Genomic DNA, 26,942 nt, shown 5'->3' with positions numbered 1-26,942 from the left:
AATGTTACGGACAATAGTGATACCAGCTCAATTGATTTTTCACACATCTCGACTCCAACGCATGCATTTTTTAAGATTTATAAAACCAAAAATAGTCTATTATTAAAAAGCAACAACTCTTTTTGTGCACACGCTAAATAAATAAGTACTGAATAATGTGGCTGCTCAGCATTTCTGGTGCAAAGTGACTACTGATTTATGTCCCTCAAAACAACTCGTGTCAGTGTGAATATGATGTAGAGTAAATGTTTTGCATAAAATACCTTCTGAAAATGCCTGAATTATTCTTCTTTAAGCTTTCCTTGCAAGAATAGTATATATACAGGAGCCAAAACCAATGCATGCTTGTTCCACTGTACTCAACTGAACAAATTACACTTTGTGTATGATGGTGTATTCAGCTCAAGACAACCTCTGCATCCCTTTAGGGCAGGAAAGTCTTTGGTGAAACCCAGGACATCATCATCCTTTTGGCATTCCACTGCTGCAGGGACAGCATCGGAATTCCAGAGTGAGATGGGCGGCTGCCAAATACGATGAAATGACATTTACAACACAACATGCTTGTCCAACTCCAGCTCCTCATTAAAGGAGTATTGAACAGACATTGTGATCCTCAGTTTGTTTGACAGACACAAGAGTCACAAGCATTAGTGTCAGTCAGCAGTACATCTTCTCAGTCTCCAGACAACAATAACCACAATTTGCACAACACTTTCACTTTCCTGCTGTCTGCTCCTCACCCAGGTCATGTGACAGTCTTTGGTTAAAGATTTTACTTGGATTAGAGCTGAGAGGGAATGAGGATGAAAGAAATAAGCAACCATCTCTGAACACAACTGCTTAATATGCAACAACAAAAACCAGAAATGCAATTCAAAGTTAAGCATAAAATTACAAAATTGTAATTATGAAAGAAACTTTCAAATCTGAGGAGTGTCCATATTTACTAATACGGGCTGAACAGAAACAAGGCAGAGATTAAATCTACTAAATGGCAGTGCCAGATTGCCTGTGAAAGACTCAGTGGAGACCCATGAAGGTCTCATATTCATTAAGATGACGGATACCCATGTATGGTATTAAATCCTGACATGACAGGGTAATACAGCTCAGCGTTATGCTTCAGTTAGTAAGTACATGTGTGAAGTTCAAGTACATGGTTACACTCAAAGGGTTGTAAGGAAATCAGAGGGTCTACAGTGATGCAGCAAAGACACGCTTTAAGAGGGAAAACAAACCTGAAGGTCCCTCTGCAGAGAAATAAGGCAGCGAAATGCTTATTCAGCTGATGTGTTTATGTGCTAGACAGCAGAAGAGCACATGTAAAAAAAAAAAAAAATGTGGAGCGCAACAACAACAATAATACTATTATTTAGCTTCAAAAACACATGAGAGAATTTTGTCTCTCTTTCATTACAGTAGAATTCACACATAATTTACTGAAGCAGAAATGTAAGCTTTCCACACAGACCGTAGGACTCATCGCCATCCCAAAAATAACAGCTTAGACCCAGCCGCATTTTACACACACACACACACACACACACACACACACTATACAAAGCACACACAAGAACACACTGACACCCTCAAATATACAGCAGAAGCTGTGAGGAACTCATGTGCCCAGTACGAGCTGTCACAGCATCATCCAGAAATGAGTCATGTTTCCCAGCCACCAGAGGCTCTAAAACCATTATTCACATGACTCTGTTGTGCTTTCTGTTATAATAGCAGACTCAAAATACCAAACAACACATAGGTTTGATCAATTTACATGGAGCCACATGGTATTAACTCATCTTGCTGAAATCTGAGAATGTCATTCAAACAAACATATGGTCCACCTCGCCGCCCCTCCCCAGGAGAGACGTGTTTACGATGAAGGCTCAGGAAGGGAACACAAGAGGACAAAGCAAGGTCCGGATGCCATAGGTGACTCAGCATGGACACCAGAGAGGTAGACACCCTGTACTCCACCGCCACCCACTCAACTGCTGTCTCTATGAATGGGAGCTGCATCAGTGCCGCCCAGGCAGGCGAGCCCGCCTGTCTGGCTATCCTGTCTGCATTCGCACAAAACATGTTACTCACATGTCGTAGAGCCGGTAACCCATGGCGGAGCCCGGTCTGCTTGAATGGGACCCGGGGTCTCTTGTTCTCCTGGGGTCTGTGCTGCTCACCACGGCGCGCCAAACACTTGGTTTGTCCATCCTGTATGCTGGTCAACGGGACTCGACGGTGGGACAGCGTGCGCACACGGGCTCACTCACATTCACACTCCCTCTCCCTCCCAGTCACAAACACGAGCTGCCAGAGAGCAGTGCGTGTGATGTAACAAGGAGCATCCAAGAGGCTGGCAGCTGGTGGGGGGCTAAGGGGGGTGGGGCTGATGGTGGAAGAGGAGGTGTGGGGTGGGGTCTTGTAGAGCTCTAAAGGAGATGTCTCGTGATAAGCCTCTCTTCCTCTTTTTCTTCTTCTTCTCTGTGATTACTAATTCTTTACTGATATCAATGCCAGGGGTGACTTCCACATTTAAAGGAAAGCAAGAAGACACTACCTCCTGGAGAGCTACTGGGAGATTTACTGGGATTTTATTGGCTCTCATGAACAGAGAGGAGCCTCTGCGTACACCTCTCTCCACCCTCTTATCTGCTCTCAGTAGTACAGTCCTCAGCAGGGCTGTATGATTGGCTCCTTGGTCTCCATAGAAACAGGAGGATGTGTCAGAGGTAGGGCTCATTATCATGCCTTCTCTCTCTCCCCTCCCTCCCATTTTGTTTTCACTCCCTCTCTCTTTTACCATTTCTCTTCTTCTCACATACCCAACCCCTGTTCCCTCCCTCGGCATCTTTCTCTCCACTGGAATCAATGCACTTTTCTCTGTAGTGTCTTTCAAAACACACAGGGCTTTTCAGTCTAATGAGGAGTGGTGCAAGCAGGTAAAGATGCAGCATGGCTCTAGTTAATTATGTCTGCATAAAAAAATATTTTAAAAACTATGAAAGAACTAAAGAGATCAGTTCATGGATATATGGCAAATAATCGTCTGGAAAAAAAGGTAAATAAGTTACAAATCATATTACTGCAGTTCATAACTTTGCAATCTCTGACACACCAAGTTGGGTATTAGAAACAACATGGCTTGCACAGATATTGCATCATGTGCAAGTAATTCCAAAACCAGACAGGAAGTGTGAACTAACAAGCAGAAATACAGTTATATTATGAAGAAACCTGAAGTTTTGGTTGCAAAAATGCATCAAAACAACCACAAGATGTACATGATGTACAGTGTGTCTTATTATAGCTACAATGTACCATGCCCTTAGGAAATAGATGTTAGTGTTGTTGACTTGACACACTCAACAGCATCCAAAGCGAGACTGTAGGCAGGGAGGATAGTGTGTATGAAGAACAACTCTCATTGGGACTTAATAAGGCCACACACACACACACACACACACACACACACACACACACACACACACACACGGTAGAATATAGACAGAAACCCAAGGCTTGTGGTTCAAAGTCCAAGAAGAATGTGTTTCATCATCAAAGTTAACCTCACTTCAATCCAGTGTCAAATTAGTGCAACCACTATGTTTGTTAATGAACATGTGCAGTGGTTAAAGATGTACAGCACGTCCATTATCTATATTGCAGTCACACAAGCTGTGTATGCTGTAATTATTAAGAAAAGTGCAGATTTCTCAATTTCTGGCATAATGTCTTGAATTTGCGATTTATGAGTATGTGCATGGAAATCACATAATGTTAATCACAGTCAGTTAACACAGTCACAGTCACTGATCAGTTCATACCACTACACGGAAAACAAGACTCCCAAACAACGAATGACACGAGTGTCAAATGTTCCTGGGTCATGGCTTGCAATGTGAGATTTAAAATTTAAGATTTAAATTTACATGTACCAAAGGAGACAAGCCTTAGTATAATGCAGGGGTGGGCAACTCCAGGCCTCGAGGGCCGGTGTCCCCGCAGGTTTTAGATGTGTCCTTGAACCAACATAGCTGATTTAAATGGCTAAATTAGCTCCTGCAGTTCTCCAGAGGCCTGGTAACGAACTAATCATGTGATTCAGGTGTGTTGACCCAAGGTGAGATCTAAAACCTGCATGACACCGGCCCTCAGGGCCTGGAATTGCCCACCCCTGGTATAATGGCTATACCACAGTTTTGCTGTATACATCTTGTCACTTCCCAACATTGACAGCGATGGCAACCAGTTGAATGTATAAGTAATAAGAGCATTCATTTTAATAACCTCAGCACATGCTTCCGGTTCTCATCCAGGGCTCTGATGTTAGCATTGATATTAGTTCTACTTAACATTTTGCTAAATGTATTGAATATTGTACCATCTAACTCACACACTTAGTCGCTTTTATTGTTGCAGTTTTGAACACATCTGATGTTAAATTCAACATTGGATTGATTGTGTATTTGTTCTTAGAATGAGGGGATGTTGCTCATCTACCTGACAAAGACTGGCTGGAAGATTCCAGGTGCTCAACTGTTCGGGGCCTTTTTTGTTGTATTTTTAAAACGTATAACTTTATTTCCATTTCTAACTCTAAATACAGGGCTGTAATGTAAAATGTGCATTTATTCATTTTTTAACCAAACTGGCATATAATTTAAACATAGTCAGTGTAGGTGTTTGTGGGTATGGATGACAAAAAGATACTTGGTGGTTGGAGGTTGATGGGAACGATGGTAAGTTCCATTCTGTTAAACAGCAAACCAAGAGCAGAGATTTAGTAGTCAGGGTACATACAGACCGAGGAGCACAGTGGCGAGAAAGTTGTTCTTTAAACCTGACAAATAACATTAAATTCATGGTTACCATATTCAGCACAAAGGACAGGTTTTCAGGCCTTCACAACGAGACTGAATTACAAGTGCTGAGGTTGATATTTCAGTTGCAATCTTATTTTATTGCCAGGTGTACCTTTGCACACATTAAGATATGCTTCTGTGCGACCTTTATGTACGATGTTGAATTTCCAGCCGTAGACGGTACGCGGGATATTATGCAGAGGGCATGCACACAAAACCAGACACGAAGAACACCAATATAAAATACGTAAACAGACAAGATATGAACACACAGGCTTTTATACAGGTCTGTCTTCTTAAAGGGGGGCGCCAGACACGTTCGCTAAATGTTATGAAGGCAAGTGAAGATGGAAATAGAGATGGTCACAGGACTGTCTTAGTGGATCATAAACGGCAAAGGAAAAAAAAAACAAATCAAAAGGAGCTGACTGAGTGTGCCTCATGTTCTTGCATGAAAGCTGAAAATAATTTAATTGACGGAAAATTAATCAGCACCGTTTATGCACAAACCTAAAAATCATTAGGCCCACATTCTTAACAGCACATATTGATTGATTTTTTTTTTAACTGTACCGACAATTTGAAGATTAAACCTCTTGTACTAATTGTGATTGACTTTTTTCCCCCTCCTGTTGTTTAATAGTTCAACATTTTAGACAAATAATCACAATCACCACTGTGTACACTTCATCACTGATAATAATCATTAACCTTCATCTTACACTAAAAATGTCTACTGCTGTACAATACTGCCATTGTCCAAATATGAAAAACCTGTTTCTCAGCTCAACTTTAAAGTTGATGTACAAACATAACAGAGACTGACAGATAACAAGTCCTCTCCATAAAGCAAGTTCTGCTTGGTTTAATGTCTAAAAAAAATAAACTATGTATAAAACAATGCATCAACACATTTCCAGTGAAGTGCAATCTATTTTCTTCTCTTCTTCGGGTGACTAGGTGCCTCCTATTTCATCAAAACTGCACACTCAAAATGCAGTGCTACGCATGTGTCTGCACAATCTGTAAAAAGCACTGGTGGAACCAACTGTGCCAGCAGGAAGCCATATTTTGTCCTAAAATGAGCCGTCTGCTCTCATGAGATTTCAGCCCACTTCAAACAAAGACAAGCTGAGTGATGAAGAGCAAGAAGAGAGCGAAAGAGAAGACATTAAGCACAGCACTTAGAGCTACAGACCACACGGTGGCAGTGCACTACATCTTCTGCAATAAGATGTGACAGGATGTGATCAATAAGCTTACTGATGCTGTCACTCATGGGGGTTTAGTGTTGCGCCAGATGCTACAGTGATGCTTAATTTGGATACATTAATCAAATGCATGTGGTTTTTAGCAATCTCCCTTTAAGAAAGAAGGCTAACAATATATCAAAGCAAACCCATGAACAAAGATTATGTACTGTTTATGTACTTTCCAACAAAAAGGTACCATTAAAGTGAAAAACATCACAAAACTTGATGCTTCAGTCATTTCAGTTTTGTTTTCAGCTTTCAGTAATAATACTTACAAAAAAATACACCCATAGCTTTTTTGTTCCATAAAAACATTTTCCTAATCACAACAACTACAGTCTCAAAAGCTAGGAAAACTGACCACTCCCCTTTAGATGGGGACCTCTGCACACTGCTCTGGGGAAAAGAGGTGAGAGGGTTAGTTTGCCTGTGTTTTTCCATGCAACAACACAGCACATCCTCTCTGTAGTTCGCTGGCAGAGGGCACAGTGCTGTGCAAAGGCTCCTTCTGTCACTGACTTGGCCTCAAGCCTAAGAACATCAGAAGCAAAAGACAGACAAGCTTTTCATTGCAGGCCAAACAAAGAGCTGTCTCTCTGCCTCTAACTATGAAGTATAGACAAAGACATTACTTGACCCCTTGGGCCTCAGCTGAGGCTCATCACAAGTTTAGACTCCTCCATAAGCTGATGTCAGTAATACTGCTACAGCATTTGGTATATATACCTGATACAGCATGCAAAGGAAGACGTAGAGAGGTCATTTATGGCACAATTACCAGTGAATTAATGTAAAAATCCTACAAATTAAACTGACATATTTAAACATCATATGCAAGGGAAACTACAGGGTGGGCCATTTATATGGATACACCATAATAACATGGGAATGGTTGGTGATATTAAAGTCCTGTTTGTGGCACATTAGTATATGTGAGGGGGCAAACTCCTCAAGATGGGTGGTGACCATGGTGGCCGTTTAGAAGTCGGCCATCTTGGATACAACTTGTTTTTTTCAATAGGAAGAGGGCCATGTGACACATCCAACTTATTGGTAATGTCACAAGAAAAACAATGGTGTGCTTGGTTTCAACGTAACTTTATTCTTTCATGAGTTATTTACAAGTTTCTGACCACTTATAAAATGTGTTCAATGTGCTGCCTATTGTGTTGGATTGTCAACGCAACCCTCTTCTCCCACTCTTCACACACTGATAGCAACACCGCAGGAGAAATGCCAGCACAGGCATCCAGTATCTGTAGTTTCAGGTGCTGCACATCTCGTATCTTCACACCATAGACAATTGCCTTCAGATGACCCCAAAGATAAAAGTCTAAGGGGGTCAGATCGGGAGACCTTGGGGGCCATTCAACTGGCCCACGACGACCAATCCACTTTCCAGGAAACTGTTCATCTAGGAATGCTCGGACCTGGCACCCATAATGTGGTGGTGCACCATCTTGCTGGAAAAACTCAGGGAACGTGCCAGCTTCAGTGCATAAAGAGGGAAACACATCATCATGTAGCAATTTCAAATATCCAGTGGCCTTGAGGTTTCCATTGATGAAGAATGGACCCACTATCGTTGTACCCCATATACCACACCAAACCATCACTTTTGTTGTTCCAACAGTCTTGGAGGGATCCATCCAATGTGGGTTAGTGTCAGACCAATAGCGGTGGTTTTGTTTGTTAACTTCACCATTCACATAAAAGTTTGCCTCATCTCTGAACAAAATCTTCTGCGTGAACTGAGGGTCCTGTTCCAATTTTTGTTTTGCCCATTCTGCAAATTCTGTGCGCCAATCTGGGTCATCCTCGTTGAGATGCTGCAGTAGCTGGAGTTTGTAAGGGTGCCATTTGTGAGTAGCTAATATCCGCCGAAGGGATGTTCGACTAATGCCACTCTCCAGTGACATACGACGAGTGCTATGCTGTGGGCTCTTGCTGAATGAAGCTAGGACAGCCACTGATGTTTCTTCATTAGTGACAGTTTTCTTGCGTCCACATTTTGGCAAATCCAACACTGAACCAATTTCACGAAACTTAGCAAGCAGTTTGCTAACTGTAGCATGGGAGATGGGTGGTCTCGTAGGGTGTCTTGCATTGAAATCTGCTGCAATGACCCGGTTACTGCGTTCACCAGATATCAACACAATTTGATATTAGAAACTTGTAAATAGCTCATGAAAAAATAAAGTTACGTTGAAACCAAGCACACCATTGTTTTTCTTGTGACATTACCAATAAGTTGGATGTGTCACATGGCCCTCTTCCTATTGAAAAAAAACAAAAGTTGTATCCAAGATGGCCGACTTCTAAATGGCCACCATGGTCACCACCCATCTTGAGGAGTTTGCCCCCTCACATATACTAATGTGCCACAAACAGGACTTTAATATCACCAACCATTCCCATGTTATTACGATGTATCCATATAAATGGCCCACCCTGTATATTGCTATATACTTTTTTTTTTTTTTTTTTTTTTTTTTTTTAATACTGTTCTAGGTGCTCACTATAAATAAGCACAAATTTAACAACTTTGGGGCTGAATTTCTTTATGTTTTATAATCAAATTTTGGAGAGGTGACCAGACAAATGGACTGTCTTATGAGTTGATGCCAAAAATATAAGTCAGTTAAACATGTTTGTTTTTTATTTATTAATGTGCAATTAAAGTTGCCAGTTCAAAAAGCATATGGCATGACCGGTCACCACCCATGAACAAACAACTGTGCCCTGCTGTTGTTCGTTCTCTCTGTGAATAGAAGTTGTAAATGAGCAAGAAGGAACCAGCGTCGCCGCGCTCTACTTTAGCCGTGTCAGAAAACAAATAATGTAATATAACCAAGCAGCTGACCACTTTCTACACTGAGTTATAGACACTAGAATGGAGGAAACCTAAGCTACCACTGCTAGCACTGATAAGATTAGCCAAATTGGAAATTAATGTGTGCATTTGCAGCGTCATCAACCAACCAAAAAAATATTTCTTTGGCCAATGTTTAACTTCCATGCATTTAATATTTGCTTAGATTTTCTGTTATTAGTTGCCAGGAACATCCAGAGTTATAAGCTTATCACACAAACGAAAGGAAAAATAAACTGTTGGACTATGTCTGTGTGTATAGACAGAACAGGTATCAGCTCGGTTAAAGTCTGTTGACTGTGAAGGCCACAGCATATGATTTACATCATGTTCATACTCAGATGGAGCATTGTCCTCCTGGAGGAGACCATGACTTTGTAATTATTAGCACTGATCCTTTTCTCTAGGGAACAAGTAGATCCAAACCACTGCAGCGAAATAGCCTCCACAGTATAACTAAAGCGTTCATCTGTGTCTTCTTTTCATTTAAAAACGTTAATATGAAAAGTAGCATGATGCTATTACTTTTTTCTGTAAAGCTCAGTTACTTTTGAGAATATGTACTGCATGGTTCCATGTTCGTATACAGTACACAGTACACAGTATGCAATTACTGTATTTTGTGATAAAAATCCTGTTTAATTAGAAGTTTGTCTTACTGTAAGGTCACAAATTGCGAGATCTAAATCCACTTTTCTTGCTCAAGCCTCAATTTCCACCAATTACAGCACTGCTTGACTCGCATAGTAAAAACAAGTAGGAAAGAAAACAATCCAGATACATGCAAATTTTAACTAAGGTCAAACAGAGCGATACAGTATTTATTATCGTCATAATTGTAATGTACAGTTTGTCATTCATCTCCTCGCTTGCAGGAAATTTCACCCCCACACAAACAGATCATTCATCCAGCAGCAGCAATACTTTAATATCTTGTTTCACATGCACAGACAAATCCCTGCTCTTGAGTGGCAGAGCTGAAAAAGCAGAAGAGAACAAATGTTTCAGTTTTATTTCCTGGATAAGCTACTCCTTGCTCCTTCACCTCATCCCTGTGAGCTCTTCCCTCAGCTCGATCCGGGCGCTGATGTGGGGCTTTGGAATTGCAAATGCCTCGTATCAAACTGAGAGATAGATCTGAAACACTCCCAGTCTTTTTTGCCTGATATTAATGTTGCACGGAACTAATGAAAGGATAAGCTCTTTGAGGCAGTCGCACAGTAGCACTAATCTCTCACTATATCTAATTTAACACGGAAAGTGGCAGTGGGTAATACAGTGAAAGAAAAGCACTGGTTGAGGAAAAAAGGATGCTCTGACATGTTTTTTTCTTCTAGCTGGAGGTGCAGTGCTTGCACATGTATCACCTAAAGGCTCTCCAAATCACACTTGTGTCACACATGATTTTGTCTTGAAATGTAACACCTGTGCCCTGTCGCCACACATCTGGGTGACTTTTCATTACTGCTGAAGGGATGCATTTATAACAGACACATCGGATTTCAGTCATGCCTGAAGAATTGCAAACTCCTGCCTTTCTGATGGGGAGCACACAAATACATTTTATTCTAATTAAACCACTTTCCCGTGCATACACATGTTGTACTTTCAAAATTATTTTCTCATCTGCTGAAAACACAAAATTATTTTTATTTTATTTATTTATTTATTTTTAAACAAGAGCAGTATGTCATATCGCAGATCACGTCATGGCAAATTATTAAACTATTATTAGGTTTTCTGGCTGATAAATGATTCAAGATTCAAGGTTTTAAGGCTACGACTGTAAGCAGAATGTGTGCTCATTTTAATAATGTCTTAATTTTTAATTGCAGCGTGGTTATTATGACTGTCAAGGTAATAGTGCATCCAATGGCAGGTCTTACCCTTGGAAACATACCACACAACAAACACAAAATGTTAGGTGATATCTTTTTAAAAAGCTACTATGCCAACAGATACTTAATAATGTAACATGTTTAGAACTGATTTTGTTTTGTAATCAATTTAACCCTTAAAATTCTTATGAAATGAAATACATGTCACATTTTCCCAGAACCATTTCAAAATGCTCAGCATCTTCCCAAATAAAAGAAACACGCTCAGTTTCCAAGGAATAGGCAAAAAATAATCAACAATGAATGAATTACTTTAAATGTTATTTCTTTCTCAAAACTCTCAAAAATTTTCAGTCAGCTATTTTATATAATTTAACTGATTGAAAACGAGTTTAATTCTAAAGGAACAAAAAAAAAAAAAAAAGAACTTACAAGTTTTCTGGGGTCTTTTTATACAACTTTTAGCAGTCCTGTATAGATTATTGAATTGAATTTGCTGCAACATTAAAACCACTGAAAGGTGAAATGAACAACATTTGTGACCTTTAAGATGCTGTTAGCTGTTACTTACTTACCGCCCACCTAAACACCACAGGGCACCCCCGGACGTCCTTTTCTAATTCCCCCCAGTGTCAGAGCTGTTTTAGTCACAGAGCAGTATAAGCATCTACACAGTATAAGGCAAGTTTTATTGCTGTGCGGGTGATATGTATAAATCATCTGTAATTCTTGATGGGGAACTCTACAAGAGAAGCTTTGTGTGATAATATTTAAAATAAACCTTATTTATAAGGTGTTAAGACACCTTTTCCCCCCACACATGCTATACGCCACAAGTAAAAGACAACAGTGAGAGGGTGAGACTAATGTGCTCACCACTACTCAAAGTTTTGTTAATGTCTAATATGAGCATCCACCATTTTTAAACAGAGTTAAGTCCACACGTTATGGGAAATTGTCAATAAAAAAAGAAAAGCAAAAGAAGAAAAAGAAAAAGAAAAAGAAAAGAAAAGAAAAGAAAAACCCACAATACACACTGCCAGGCAAACTACGGCCCACAACGAAAAATCCTCTCCTGCACATCCTAAAGATTCTCACAAGGGTTAAGGTCCGGATCCTGTGGTTTTCGTTCCACATTTGAAATCATATCTCATGTTCCCTGAACCACTCTTTCACAATTTGAGCCTGATGAATCATGGGAATGTCATCTTGCAATATGCCTGTGGCATGGAAAAAGAAAACTCCACTGATGGAAAAAACCTGGTCATTCAGTATATTCAGGTAGTCAGCTGACCTAATTTTTTGGCACATAATGTTACTGAACTGAAGAAACCCCAGATCATAATAGTGCCCCCACAGGCTTTCACGGCAGGCGCCAGGTATGATGGGCGCATCACTTTGTCTGCTGCACCCATCACTCTAGAACAGGACTCATTAGACCACGTGACCTTTTTCCTCTACTCTTGAGTCCAATCTCTATGATCACTGATGAGTGGATTACTTCAGCTCTTTAGTCCCAATACCCTAAGTTCTCTTTACATTGTATGCATGGAAATATCCTCACTTTCACTATTAAACATGGCAGTGAGTTCTACTGTGGATTTTTTGTGATTTGATTTTACCAAATATTTGAGAAAATGCTAATCATGATTATACAAGTTTTTTCCCAATCCATTTCTTCCTCGAAGGTGAGGGTTCGCCACAGTCTTTCCAGATTTGCATAATTCTTTGGACAGTTTTTAATCGAACTGAAGTGTCATTGTCTACAATCTACTTTCAGATGCTCCACATGGAGTCACCACAGTAGATAGATCTGAATGTTTGATTTGACAGATTTTCTTTTCTGTCTGTCCTCCTGGGACTAAATGCACACTCTTTCACTGTTAGGTGAATGTAACCATATATATGACAGAAAATAAGAAAAATCATAAATGCTCCCCATTATGAATGAGTTAGAGTGAAAACATAGCCATAACATTCACAACCGACAGCTTGCCAGGCTTTATAGCACAGCATCGCAATCTTTGAAAACTGTTTATGTGCGGCATGGCTGTCTGCATGCGAAAGTGACAGCACACATACGCAGATCAACCACACAGCCATATACACATGCGTGCATCTTGCCCAAAAGCATTACCTTCAAAACTGAGTCAAGTGAAAGGCACATGGCACAACAAAAAGCATCAAATTCTGCTCTGCTACTTAGAGTCAAAGCAACTTATTACGAACCAAATGGCCTGCGTTTACTTCTAAATCAAAACTGTGTGTTTCCAGCTATGCAGCTTCAGAGCGCAGCGTGGAGCCTGTAATTAACTCTTAAGAGAATGTGATGACGAAACAGAAGCTGGGAACTTCAAAGAGTTTTCTCAAGAATTCACACACATTAAGGTAGTGGGCCTTCTATTTCACAGGCCTATTAAATCATTGCACAGATGTAATTTCCCATCTGGTGGAATCAAACCTTTTCAATATTGACGGCAGTAAAGAAAAAGAACCAAAAAAGAAAGCATTAAATAACAGTCTGAATTTTATGGAGGGCGGAAGGCACTTTCATTGCTCTTTTTTTTTTTTTTCTTCCTTTTCTTTTTAAAAACCAGCACTAACTCTTGGACACAACTGCTCATTCATTTATCCAGGACTGTTTGCAGCCACATACAATAAATGTTTACTGCATCGTTAAACTCCTTTCCAAATGACCACGGATACTGTCAAGGCCTTACAGAAGGGGAATGCTGCAATGAAATACATGCAATACCAGTCATGATGCAGGGTTCATGAACCTACATATTGTCATTTTTCTCTGTATATGGCGCTTTGCACTATATTCACCCCTGCAGCTAGATCACAGTCTCCCGAGCTGCCTTTCTGCCTCTAGCCATCAGCAAATAAGACATTGACTGCATCAGCAGAAGGTTAGGGTGGGGGTCTGCGATCCCAGGAAGAAAGGCCAATTTGCAGGAATCAATGAGCTCTGCAGTGAACGTAATCACAGGTCCTGTTATGAAATAACCATTTAACTTTATAATTATAATTAAAAACATAAAACCCCGGAATTAAATATGTACTAGTGGCGATCCAAGTTTAGGTGTTTTCTAAAAGTCAAATGCCAGATAATACAAACATCAAATTCAAATAAATGGACCAGTCCAGTAACAGCAAGTTTACAACCTACTGGTAATACCATGGGAGCCTTAAGAGAGGGGTGTAAACACTTCAGAAAGAGTTGCACTTCACCATCCCACTTTTACTTCTGCCCCTTAGCTATTAATCAAGTCAGATGGGTTGTTTTAATTGATGAGAGAAAAAGGGAGACACAGATACGCACCACAGAGTCAAAGGAGGTGAAAGATTACAGACCAGCAGATGTTATTTATTTATTTCTATTTGATTGAGTGAAAGAACAAAGAGAATATCTGGAGAAAAAGGGGGGGGGGGAATTAAAAGAGAGGCGTGAAGTGAGGAAAGCGTGAGAGGGAAGAGAGGGAAAGCATCTTGGGTAGTTAAAAGCATTCATTCAGCCTTGGGCTGAGCTTGATGGGTGCAGAAGAAGTCTTAAATCTGGACGGGACTGAACTAGAAGGCAGCTGCAGGCAATGAATACATGCAGCACCCAAAATCAGTTAAAACATGCTTTCTGTTCATGTAATTTACAGATACTGAGGAAGAAAATGTGTTTTTTTTTTACCCCTCATTTCATGTGGTTGTCTATATTCCTATATTGTAACATATAATATGCTGCTTTTGTACCATTTTCTTTCAAGTTTCCGTCACATGCCTGCAGATGAATTTGGATTCTTTTCCCTCAGTAAACCGTATAGAGCAATGATCCTTTCTCACAATAAGCTGAGATCCTGCATCCCTATTGGACTGGCTGTATGCTCCAGTTTCGCTTTCTTAGTCTGACATAAACACACTTCCTGTTTTCACCTCTCCCACTCTACGCTCAACAGTCATGGGAGAGGAGTAGAAATGAAACAGCCACTAGTCTTTACAAATGAAACCAGAGCCACAGAAGAGACAGAAGTGGGAGAAATCGTTACAGAGGCGGAGATGGCAAATGATGAGACTGAAAGCTAAATATTTGGCTGTATTTTGAGTTTCAGTATATCGCTCACTAATAACAACAACTAGTTATTTAAAGCAGTACTTAAAAATCATGTTGCGACATGCTACACAGGAGCAATACAATAAAAGCAAGACTGAACAAAATAAAAACAAGACTCTAAATGATATCTCTTACTGCCTGTGATTCTCTGTAGTTTCTGGATGTTTTGACAGTTTTTGAATGAGAAAAATCGACAATATTTCCATTCTGTTGTCTACATTAAAGAAAACAAATCATGCACTGACAAAACCTGCTGGGACCAGTTTTTTGTGCTCCAAACATTTGAAGGAGATTACTTTTCCACACTGGTGGTATGAAAGTGAACTTTTTCTAGGCTTATTGTTGTTGCACTGGTCTGGTTTGATCTGTACAGTCTCATAATATCACCAGATTTAGTGAAAAAAATCATAATAATCAGATGTCCATTATTGACTCAGACATGTTTATGCATGAAAAAGTGTTTTTCACATCTTAGCTAATGGATTGCCTTGCTCTAATGGTGATGAAATGGTATTTGTGCATGTAAATGCTTTGATGTAGAAGAGAACAGAGAAAGAACAAGTACATAGTAAATAAAGCAGAGCAAACAAGTAAAGAGAAGCAAAGAAAAGTATACAGCAGAAGCAACAATTAAAGTCAGTGCCTGGAGTGTGTTTATGCTGTTGCAGTATAGCAGACACTCTACATGCTCTGAATGTAATTGGCCGCCCCCAGAGACTGCCCTAACTCTGGAGGATGAGGAGCAAGCTGAGCTCTGTGAATGACACAGCTTTGACACCAAACTTGTTCCATTAACTAAGTCTTTTAACTTAGTTTCCAAAGTCTAGAATTACTAAAACAATCTGAAATAATCTGCAGGGCATAGCACAGCAGGCCACAAATTCCATAGTAATTAATATTTCACCTTCTCCATTTTGTTAGTGCCACAAAAACATACTTCCAAAAAAGAGTCACCCAGTCGATGAGAGCCTCAAACACCCAGCGTCCATCGAGAAGGAACAATAACCCAACATTTCTTTTCAGACACGATGTGAAAAAAAAATATTGTTTTCTAGTCACTGTGGTGTACAGTGCAACATCCTGGGTTCAAATCTGGCACAGGACCTTTGAAACACCATATGCAGCGAGTTTCCTCTCTTTCTAAAGGAAAAAATACCCTCCAAAACAAGTCAAGCATGACAAAAGACAGCTGTGACCAAGGCCTTTATAACAAATGTTTGCTTACATTTTGGGCCATGCAGTGATCTGATTTGCAAACTTCCAGTCCACCCTGTCACTTACCATTTCCTGTGAGTGTGAGTGTGCAAGCGCCGGTGCAAGTGTGTAAATGAGTGTGTGTGTGTACACTGTGTGTACTGTGTGTGTGTGTGTGTGTGTGTACTGTGTGTGTGTGTGTGTGTGTGTGTGTGTGTGTGTGTGTGTGTGTGTGTGTGTGTGTGTACTGTGTGTGTGTGTGTGTACTGTGTGTGTACTGTGTGTGTACTGTGTGTGTGTGTGTGTGTGTGTGTGTGTACACTATGTTTATACATCTTTGTGGGGACCAAAACACTTGTGGGGACCAACAGCACTTATGGGGACATTTTTTGAGACTCAAAATGTGGTTTTGGTGTTAGGGTTACAACCAGGTTATGGTTAGGTTTAGGCTAAGGGTTAGGGTTAGTCATTCAGTTTTTATGGTTAGGCTTAGGGGTAGTGGCTAGCGTAAGCACTATGTCAATTAGATGTCCCCACAAAGATATGCAAACACGACTGTGTGTGTGTCTGTGTGTGTGTGTGTGTGTGTGACACAACTCTATCATGTTGACCAAACTGATCTATTTTTCTGCTTTTGCTGTTGGTAATTGTGAGCTCTCTAACTAAAAGGAAAGATCAATGATAATTAACTTGCGCACATTAATAATTACATCTGGGACGCAGCATTAAAGCAAGACCATTTGAAATCAATCAGCAAAGCCAAAACGATCAGGAAGGGGGCTCGTTCTCTTTTACCATCATTTAATTATTAGCCCATTCTAACTGTGAGATAAGTAAACGCTGACGGACGCAAGCAGTGCTGCTGAGCTGAAGAGGAAAACATTAAACCTCAGAGAACAGCCATCATCTTGTTTGCAGTCATGATCCATTTAACCCATTAACTTTACGCTTGAAAATTACTTACTGTATAACAATCATATTGAGACAAATAGATGGAGCATGAGTGAATGAGATATTAATCAGCAAGAAATAGCAAAGCCTCCTTTCTGCAGTGTTACAGAAGTCTAAAAACAACCCACAGATGTTACTACTCATCAGAAACCTCTGAACACTGCTCTTTAAAAATAGAGCATGTTCCCACTATGCAGTAGGATTTATTTTTGGGTTGCACGCGAGCTAAAATTGGGCTGTGGATTAGGGCACGTTGTTTTTTGATGATGAAGCATACAGCACAGGGAGGTGTCTCTTGTGAAACTCTCATGCCTTTTAAAGACCACCCTCAAGTCTGTCCCATCGATGCGACTTTGTGCTCTGCTCCCTCCTCATTGTTGAGAGATTGTCAAGGTCCAAGCTCAGCACGGCTAATGGGTACGCAGCAATGAAGGGTCATATTTCGTGAAGGCTATAGTTAATGATTTCCTCCTACAGTGCATTTGGTTAGAAGACTTCAATGTGCAGATCAGAAAAAAAAGGCACTGCAGCAATCAAACTGCTGTGTCATAAAAAGCTGATGAGAGCAGCTGCAAAGCCTCAAACATTAGGACGCGGCAAAGTTTGCAGCTGTCAAGCTGTCACGGCCAATACTTCCGACACAGAGAGGCTAATTAGCAGGGCGATCAATATCACCAGTGAAGAGTTTTAGACATTAACAAGAGGAAGACAAGGAAAATATTGTTTTGCTGCAGTGCTTATGAGACAAACTGAATGTGAAGTAACTGTTAAAATTAACATCTCACTGTACCCAAAGGAAGCAGACTTCCACTTGCGGCAGGGGGTGACTCTTCTGCAACCTTCAGAAACCAACCTCCCGGGATTCTCTGTGACTTCAACTGGTAGAGATGTATGTCTCCTACAAAAGGACACACTGTGTTACAAAAAACAAACAAGAAAAAACAGAAATGTGGTACCTGCAAGGACAGATATGACAGAAACATTTTTAAAATGAAATGACGGCTGTGTGAGTCTGTTTGTGTGTGCGTGCGTGCGTGCGTGCATGTACACGCCCATGTTTAGACTCTTTGTGAGGACAGAAAATTGGCATGACACTATACTTGTGGGGACCAACAGTCACTTATGGGGACAAAATCCCCGTCCCCACGAGTTTGAAGACATTTTAGAGGCTCAAAATGTCATCTTAGTATCAGGGTTACAATTAGATTATGCTTAGGTTTAGGCATTCATTTTTGATGGTTAGGGTTAAGGTATGAGGCTAGGGAAAGCATTATGTCAATTAGATGTCCTCAATAAGATATATAAATGTTTGAACTCTTCATGTACAAGAAATACATCCAGGTATGCATAACTTCATACTCTTTTGTTTTATTACTCCAAACCTGTTTCTCATTTGATTTTGTGAACAGTGGTGCAAAGTAAGTGCTGCACACTGATAACATAACAAAATGGTGTCTGTACTGCCAGATAATTACATTTCTCTGAAACAAATATGGGTAAAATGTCAGTAGGTAACAGTAAAATGTAATGCGTGTGAAAACTTGGGGTGAAAAAAAGACCTCAATCTGACTGCGTCAAAGAAAATAAATGCAATCCCTTAGCCTCCTAAAATAAACCTATGGTATCAATTTCAAAATAGTATGTTCTCAAGTTATCGCATCGCATTCACAAGATTTTCAGAAAACTTGACCTCTGACCTTGAAGTCGAGATCACTGAGATCTTTAGTAAATACACCAACGGTACCAATTTGAAACTCCTATGTCGCCTCATTCTCAAGTTATCCTATTTACATAATTGGGCGTTCACATAAGTTAAGCTCCTTTGTTGAGTATATGCAACTTCACAGCTTGTGCTTTGTCTGTAAAGTTAAAATAGTTTCTTCCTCTACTACTGATTATTCAGGCATTTCTCATCTTCTTCCACAGGAGATCACTTCCACAGAGATATTTCTCTCTCATCTGTTAAGGTTTTCACTGAGCCAGCCCCCCTTTGGATTGCATGTCTATCATGGGCATAGCACATTTCTCAAGCTGTGGGTTATAGTCAACCCACCCATCTCTGCCAGAGAATGAAGTCGTCATCGAAAACATACAGCCGCATCTTACTTCAGAAGAAAAACGCTATTATTGTTCATTGTTTAACTCAGTGTCGAGATGAAAAATCTTGCATCAAGGCCCTGAGACATAGCAGTGGCTAATTGTGTCATGGCTGCTGCCATTTGCTGCTGTTTCGGCACAATGAATTATTAATTTCAAAAATGCTAATGTCTCTGCTCTGGCTCAGTTGAGAGTTATGAACCTTGGATTAGTCTGAATTTTTCTTCCCGTCCTCCATTAGTTTTTCAGAAAGTCCCACAGAGTCAAGGCTCAGACTTTGCTTCAGACCATAAATAAATGTCAGGTCTTTCCCATGAGAGTGACACGTCATGTGACTTTAATTTGCATCTTTGGATTCTGTCACCACACACTGCACACTCCCGTGTCTGTAGGGGATTGTTTCAGGACAATTCCTTGTTAAGATCTGAAATGCAGTTTTCTTAATCGAGAAGGACTCGTGCAAACAGCAGGCTCTGTGTCCTACCCATCAAAATTGGCAACACGAGAGTACACCGGCCAAGGGTTCGAGACTGCACTGGAGCAGTTCTGCGACACAGGCCTGTCACGTCTCGTGCTTGTAGACAAGTATCAGTTCAGCTGCCTGACAGTGCACTGGAGGACAGCCCGGCTCTTTGTAGGACAGATTTGTGAGTGAATTAAGTACAGTTCACCCCACGCATTGTGCGGTTTTAGAGAGATGCCCTCTCTTCAGAGAGAAATCTGCAGTTCCAAGCCTATTTTAGGAAACACCTCATGAGCAATAGAAGTTGCAAGAGTGCAGTCTCTTTGCTCCTCTTTAATGTTGTATGTTAATTCTTATAGTATATCACTGAACGTCATAAATCTTCCCACAATCCTGTTACAATAAATTACTCTGACTTAACGTTTGAATTAATTGGAAGGGCTTTGCCTATGGTATTATTTTGAGATGCACTCTAAAAAGGGGTTCTGACGCCCCCCAAACAACAGCCCAGCAAAGCTTTATTCTCTTCATTGTCATTCCTACAATAATGACTGAGCTGTATAATCCCCTGCTCTCTGTTTCCCCAACTCTCTGCGGAGGACTACGGGGAAATCAAAGCTGCAGCCCTCGCTAAAGCTTTCCAGAATACCTCCAGTCACCCACTATTACTGCAGCTTGCTGACAAGCTGGCCTTTGTGTGCGTGAAGCCAAACATGTTCAATACAAAAAAAAAAAAAAAAAAAAGACAGAATGTGGAGTGCTCAAAAGGGCCACGGTCATGGATACAGCATATGAAACAATATGAAATTTGAACTTGCTCTTTGTTCTCAGACACTCCCAGACAACTATAACAACTGCCATCCATCACAAAACACAATCTCACCGAGCCCAAGTAAACAGGTATAAAGGTATAAATAAGACAAGAGCATTTTCATCCTGCATTCCCATTGCAGTTGGCGTGATTAAGTGCCCGACTACTCCTCAGCTCTAGGCTTTAGCCATGTGCTCGTCGGGCTTATGAATGAGTGCTGTACAAAATGTGGAGTGGGAGAACACCTTATCATTAAACATTCACTGAAGAACAATCCAATAAAAGCAGGTCACTGAGGCTGATGAGCGCCTGCCTTCCTATCTGAGCCCGGGTGTAATCACATCTGAATGAAACCATCCATTCTGATTACACAACAGCAGACCAATTAAACACCGCCATGTTGCTACTCCTCTCTCATTAGCCATGGAGTGTGTATAAGAATAATCCCCCATCGCCGACTGGGCCAATCTCTCCCCACACGCTCACTCAAACTTCTATCAAACCAGTGCAAAGCAATCTTCCGGGAGCATGGCTTATTTATTTATAGCGCCTGAGCCAAGTTCGGTGGCTTTTCCATTATTAATGATAATGAAACCTACCAAGCCATGTAACACACAAAATTTTAAACAACCCGACTCACTTGTGTCATGGTGTGGCATATTAACAGGGTGAGAGATGTAAGTGACTGTAAGTCTGCTGTGTGTTGTCAGCAGAGTGCTGTTTTGGCAGTTGTAGCGATTTTACAGTAAACAGCTTTAAGCTGCGATACAAAAGGAAACTCAGGGCCAAGATGAATCGAGTGAGTGACGGAGAAATTTATGGTAGCTGTCACAGCAATTTGAATCTGACTGCTGGTTGGTTGCTAAGAATATTTGCAGTGAGATAGTATATCCATATCATGGGAACAACATTAGAAGCAGTAGCATGAAAAAAGTTTTTTTATAAGACACAGAAGATGTGCATAGTGAAACTTAGTATGGAATCACAAATAGGCTTAAAAAAGATTTTATTTATACATTTTATATACAAAGATTTTATTGTTTCAAATGTAATTTAAAATTTTTATGTTTAATGTTAAAAATCATCATTTAAAATCCGTTCTGTAGATCTTATATTTAGAATTTCTCATTTTATATCTCAATTGCACCACTGCTATGAGCACCTTGATTGCCTTTACTTGAATTTGTAAATACATCTGACCTACACAGTATTTTAGATTGTGGACAGTTTGAATATATAAATTGTGAAATAAAGCATCTAACTGAGTACCTAATTTGTATTTCCAAAACTCAAAATAATTAATCAAAAGTCAAAGAGATAATGAATTACGCTCAAACCAATAAATTTTCCTTTTTTTTTTTTTTTTTTTTTTTAAATAAATACTAGCACGCTTGTTTAACCTAACACAAAAGGCGTTTTGTGCATAAATGCTAAGATAAGGTCTTGTTAGCATGTTGCTAGGTGGCTGCCAAGCTACCTGGTGGCGTCATAACACATTATGCTTAATTGAGATTTTGTGGATATAAATTAGTTGTTATTGTACTGAATTTAAAATGATACAAAACCTCATAAAAGCACCATAAGAGCATGAACAGAAAAAAATTAAATGGGCCATATTATCCCGTTGCAATGTGGTTGCTAGGCATTGTGACGATATTGTAACATAATTCCACTTTTGTTGATATAAATGAGATGATACTGCCATGAATTAAAATGATGGGATGAGTTTATGTGTTGTAGGTGCATAAACGTAAAAAACTAAGTCTTATTTGGCCATTGCTAGGTGATTTCCAGGCAACCTGATGGCATCATAATATATAATTAAAGACTTAACATCTAATCTATATCCACAAAACTTATTTTCTTGACATAAAAATACATGCAACCACTGGTGTTACCCCTCAGCCTCGAAGTACATGCGCCTATAGTATAAATTTGAAAATCCCAGGTGATTTTCAGAAAAGCTGACCTTTGACCTTAAGGTCAATATTCAAACAGCGAGACTCAGTTGTTTCAAACTCCTCTGAAATTTTTAGTAGATGCACCTATGGTGTCAATTTGAAAATCCCAGGTAACATAATTCTCAATTTATTGTGTTCACAAGATTTTCAGAAAACTTGACCTCCGACCTTAAGCTCAAGGTCAGAGGTCAAGTTTTCTGAAGGCCACTGAGATTAAACTCGTCTGAGATTTTTAGTAGATGCACCTATGGCATAAAATCTAAAATCGCTGTACTCAAAAACTTGAGTACACCGCCTCCCTGGCCCGCAGGGTGATTACAAAACCACATCAGCCTTTTACGGCTGAAGGGTAAAAATGATATGATGCTTTCATAAGGTCCTATAGAGGAAGCGTACATGCTAAATAGAGGCATTTTTAGCGTACTGCTAAGTGGTTGCTAGGCAGCACGTTGACATCATACTACGTGATATAGATAAGAACCGTCAGGTGCCTAAGGTATAATTTTGTGTCACATTTGCTTGCTCAATTCCTGATCATGTGGGAGGAGTCTGCAGACATGGAAACACAGCTAAAAAGGCTTTCTGTGTTATATGATTGTGTGTATTCATTTTAAAATCAAATATAAGTTTCTTCGTTTTTGTATTGGTAAATTGTTCTTTTTAGATTTAGTTACCCTCTTTAACCAATTGGACTATTTTATACATATCAAGCTTCCTTAAAAGCATTTCAGCACTTTGCTCTAATTATTCATTCAATTAAATCAATGCTTGAATCTTAAACTGTTTGCTGATGGATTTATTCATAGGCTTAAAAAGTATTTTATTATTCTCTCAGCACACATACCAATCCATTTCTAAAATGTAGTGTAGATTTAGTCGTGCAATGTGGGGTGAGAGGTCACGAAGCTTTTCACTGATTTGTACACAGACTACCATCAATTTTATTGCTAAAAAGTGAGCAGCAGCAAGAATTCAGTCTCAAGTATTATAAGTCAGTATCAAGTTTGTGTGCAGCTTCCAGCAAAGCTGCAAGATCCAAACTGTGCTGGCAGAGATGCTTAATGCTTGAATTTCGAACCACATTTTACACATAAGCATATTAACAGTCTTGGGACGCTTAACGAACGGAAGATTCTGGGACTTGTGGCCAAATTCACAAGCAAGAATTGCAAGCAGAAGGCTGCTGCCATTTGAGACTTTTCCAACTACATCAAAACACCAATTTGGTGAGATGGGATTATTTGGCTCTCAAGCCTTGTCCTCCATTTCTACTGCTTTGCTTTTACAGGGCTGAGGTATATGAAAAAATCAAATTATGATAACCAAAAAATCTGTTCACATCTGTTTCAGACACAGGAAGAAGACAATAACCCTGATAATGTCCAAAGAAAGTCTTGCAGCTAAAAACTCAATTCAGATGTTTTAAGTGAAATTAATATTTGGTAATAGTAAAAAAAAAAAAAATGTCCAAAATAGAAAATTAAGGATAAACACTTTGATTTATCCAAATTCATACAGAACACATAAAAGTTTCATATAACCCATTTTCTGGGATGATTTACACACCGAGTGTGAAACAAACCTCATATACACACACGTCTCTGCTTTGCAAGCACATACTGAAGTACACATATCCTGGGACTGTACAAAGACAAAGACTGGCACACATCTTCAGGCTGTGGCCCTCTGAATTTACTTCAGATTTGTAATGGGACATTTAGAGCAGAAGAGAAGCAGCCTGGGAGTGCAGACAGCAGAGAGTATAAGGAAAGAACAGACACAGCCTGGAAAATTGGTATCAAAAACACGGGACAGGCTCTGCCACAATTTTTCAACTTTTCTAGACACTGTTAGGTTCTTGATACACCGCACTACAGAGGCAGGGGGAGAGACTGTTTGGATCCCATAGCGAGACATCCCTAAAGAGAGAAACTGCAGATAAGGAGTGTGTTTACCAGCAAGAGAAGCCCATCTACTCTCTGCATGCAAGCCATATTCCCTTAGCTTTGTTCACAGCAAATGATGGACTCACATTACAGTTTTAAATCAACCCACAACTTAACTCTGTGACCTTGGACTGGACATAAAAATCTCATTACTTCCTCCACACTGCAATATCAAGAAACACCAATAACAGCCCTACCTCAGTTCCTCACTTACCCTGGCTAGCCTCATGATCCTTGGTTATTCATTTTCCTCACTCAAACTGAAAGACTTATGTAAGACAGTGTCTTCACCAAAGTATTTTCTGGAGCAATAAGACGATTTCCCCAAAAGGCACAAGCTTTCCTTTAAATTAGATAAGTATCAGGCAGATGCATCAACCTAAACAGATAAAAACAATAATAACAGGTTTTTAAAAGCAGGTGGACATACCTGACCATTCTGGAGGAGTCACATTCAGATCTGAAAAACAAATGAGACACACGGTTTTAATGGTTTTTGTTAAGCAGGTAGAAACAGGGATGCTGCAGTGCTTCAGTAGGACAGCAAAAGACAAGTGAAGTTACATAAAACGGCTCACTAACCACCAGGCTTTGATTCAGCAGCTGCATTATTGCAGTAAAGTGCAGCTATCTGACACTGACAGGTCCTACACTTTTAAACAGATCAATCTGGTCTCCTGAGAAGTGGACACAATTTATATTCTAGATACAACTTTGGTGTGACATTTACAAAATATTCCACTGAGTGTGTCAAAAATGTGTCTACTGAATCCAGTATCTTGTCCTTGAAGACAAAAAAAAAAAGAAAAAAAAGAAAAAAAACCACACAAAAAAAAACCCAAACAACCTTTTTGTACTTTGGTGTTGATTAAATTCTGCAGTTGTTTTTGAGGCCATATAGTGGCTGCTCGCTCTGTACTGGATTGAGTAAAATTTCTATCATTTTGGCCTCTTGAGGTATATGGGGAAACAAGAGAGACCAAAACCATCATAGACAGACTGGCAGACACATCACAACAGGAAAATCACAAAAGTTAATAAAGTGACACAGAGCCAAATTCTTTTTAGCTGCTTTTTTCCTCCCTTTGGGTCCTGGTATAAAGCTGCAAAGGTATGTGCTTTCTTAATAAAAGGTTGGCCTTTTTTTTTTTTCAATACACAATTTTAGGGTAGCTCATAGCAGAGTACTTAGCCCTTAGACAGGCAAGAAACTTTCATGATGGCCTGCGTAATAGAATAGACGACTCGTGGACAAAAAAAAAAAAAATGTGAAACTACAACTATTCTGGTTGTAACAGCCACAGTGCTGTGAAATACACAAATAAATAATCCAATTAAATACAAAATGCAGTAGTCACATGTTGATTCATTTAAGGGAATATGGATCAAAAAGGGAAAAAAGGGATGAAAAGCACACACCGTGGCTACAGTGGACACTTTCCATTGCTTGTAAGGCGCTTTATACAGGGAGTGCAGAATTATTAGGCAAATGAGTATTTTGTCCACATCATCCTCTTCATGCATGTTGTCTTACTCCAAGCTGTATAGGCTCGAAAGCCTACTACCAATTAAGCATATTAGGTGATGTGCATCTCTATAATGAGAAGGGGTGTGGTCTAATGACATCAACACCCTATATCAGGTGTGCATAATTATTAGGCAACGTCCTTTCCTTTGGCAAAATGGGTCAAAAGAAGGACTTGACAGGCTCAGAAAAGTCAAAAATAGTGAGATATCTTGCAGAGGGATGCAGCAGTCTCAAAATTGCAAAGCTTCTGAAGCGTGATCATCGAACAATCAAGCGTTTCATTCAAAATAGTCAACAGGGTCGCAAGAAGCGTGTGGAAAAACCAAGGCACAAAATAACTGCCCATGAACTGAAAAAGTCAAGCGTGCAGCTGCCAAGATGCCACTTGCCACCAGTTTGGCCATATTTCAGAGCTGCAACATCACTGGAGTGCCCAAAAGCACAAGGTGTGCAATACTCAGAGACATGGCCAAGGTAAGAAAGGCTGAAAGACGACCACCACTGAACAAGACACACAAGCTGAAACGTCAAGACTGGGCCAAGAAATATCTCAAGACTGATTTTTCTAAGGTTTTATGGACTGATGAAATGAGAGTGAGTCTTGATGGGCCAGATGGATGGGCCCGTGGCTGGATTGGTAAAGGGCAGAGAGCTCCAGTCCAACTCAGACGCCAGCAAGGTGGAGGTGGAGTACTGGTTTGGGCTGGTATCATCAAAGATGAGCTTGTGGGGCCTTTTCGGGTTGAGGATGGAGTCAAGCTCAACTCCCCGTCCTACTGCCAGTTTCTGGAAGACACCTTCTTCAAGCAGTGGTACAGGAAGAAGTCTGCATCCTTCAAGAAAAACATGATTTTCATGCAGGACAATGCTCCATCACACGCGTCCAAGTACTCCACAGCGTGGCTGGCAAGAAAGGGCATAAAAGAAGAAAAACTAATGACATGGCCTCCTTGTTCACCTGATCTGAACCCCATTGAGAACCTGTGGTCCATCATCAAATGTGAGATTTACAAGGAGGGAAAACAGTACACCTCTCTGAACAGTGTCTGGGAGGC

At 40.0% G+C, this 26,942-nt stretch overlaps 1 protein-coding gene across 3 annotated transcripts in view; it reads right to left on the bottom strand.

Annotated features, from left to right (window-relative positions):
• The window catches only part of LOC146364572 (IQ motif and SEC7 domain-containing protein 1-like), a 98,780-nt gene that overhangs the window by 51,786 nt on the left and 20,052 nt on the right, over positions 1–26,942 (bottom strand). For 2 of the 3 annotated variants that reach the window (XM_084917419.1, XM_084917413.1), the window contains exons 2-3: positions 24,790–24,819; positions 17,872–17,979 (exon numbers count right to left, since the gene is read on the bottom strand). In XM_084917419.1, the coding sequence (XP_084773545.1) occupies positions 17,872–17,979; positions 24,790–24,819 (138 nt within the window). Of the gene's footprint in view, positions 1–2,097; positions 2,475–17,871; positions 17,980–24,789; positions 24,820–26,942 lie in introns of those variants that run through there. The other variant, XM_084917414.1, reaches the window with a different exon arrangement.

This window comes from Perissodus microlepis, chromosome 20 (genome assembly GCF_051167445.1).
Source record: "Perissodus microlepis isolate ML-2025 ecotype Zambia chromosome 20, ASM5116744v1, whole genome shotgun sequence".
In the NCBI taxonomy this organism is placed as follows: Eukaryota; Metazoa; Chordata; class Actinopteri; order Cichliformes; family Cichlidae; genus Perissodus; species Perissodus microlepis.
The sequence above is the reverse complement of the archived record's forward strand: the minus strand, read 5'-3'. Positions and strand labels throughout refer to the sequence as shown.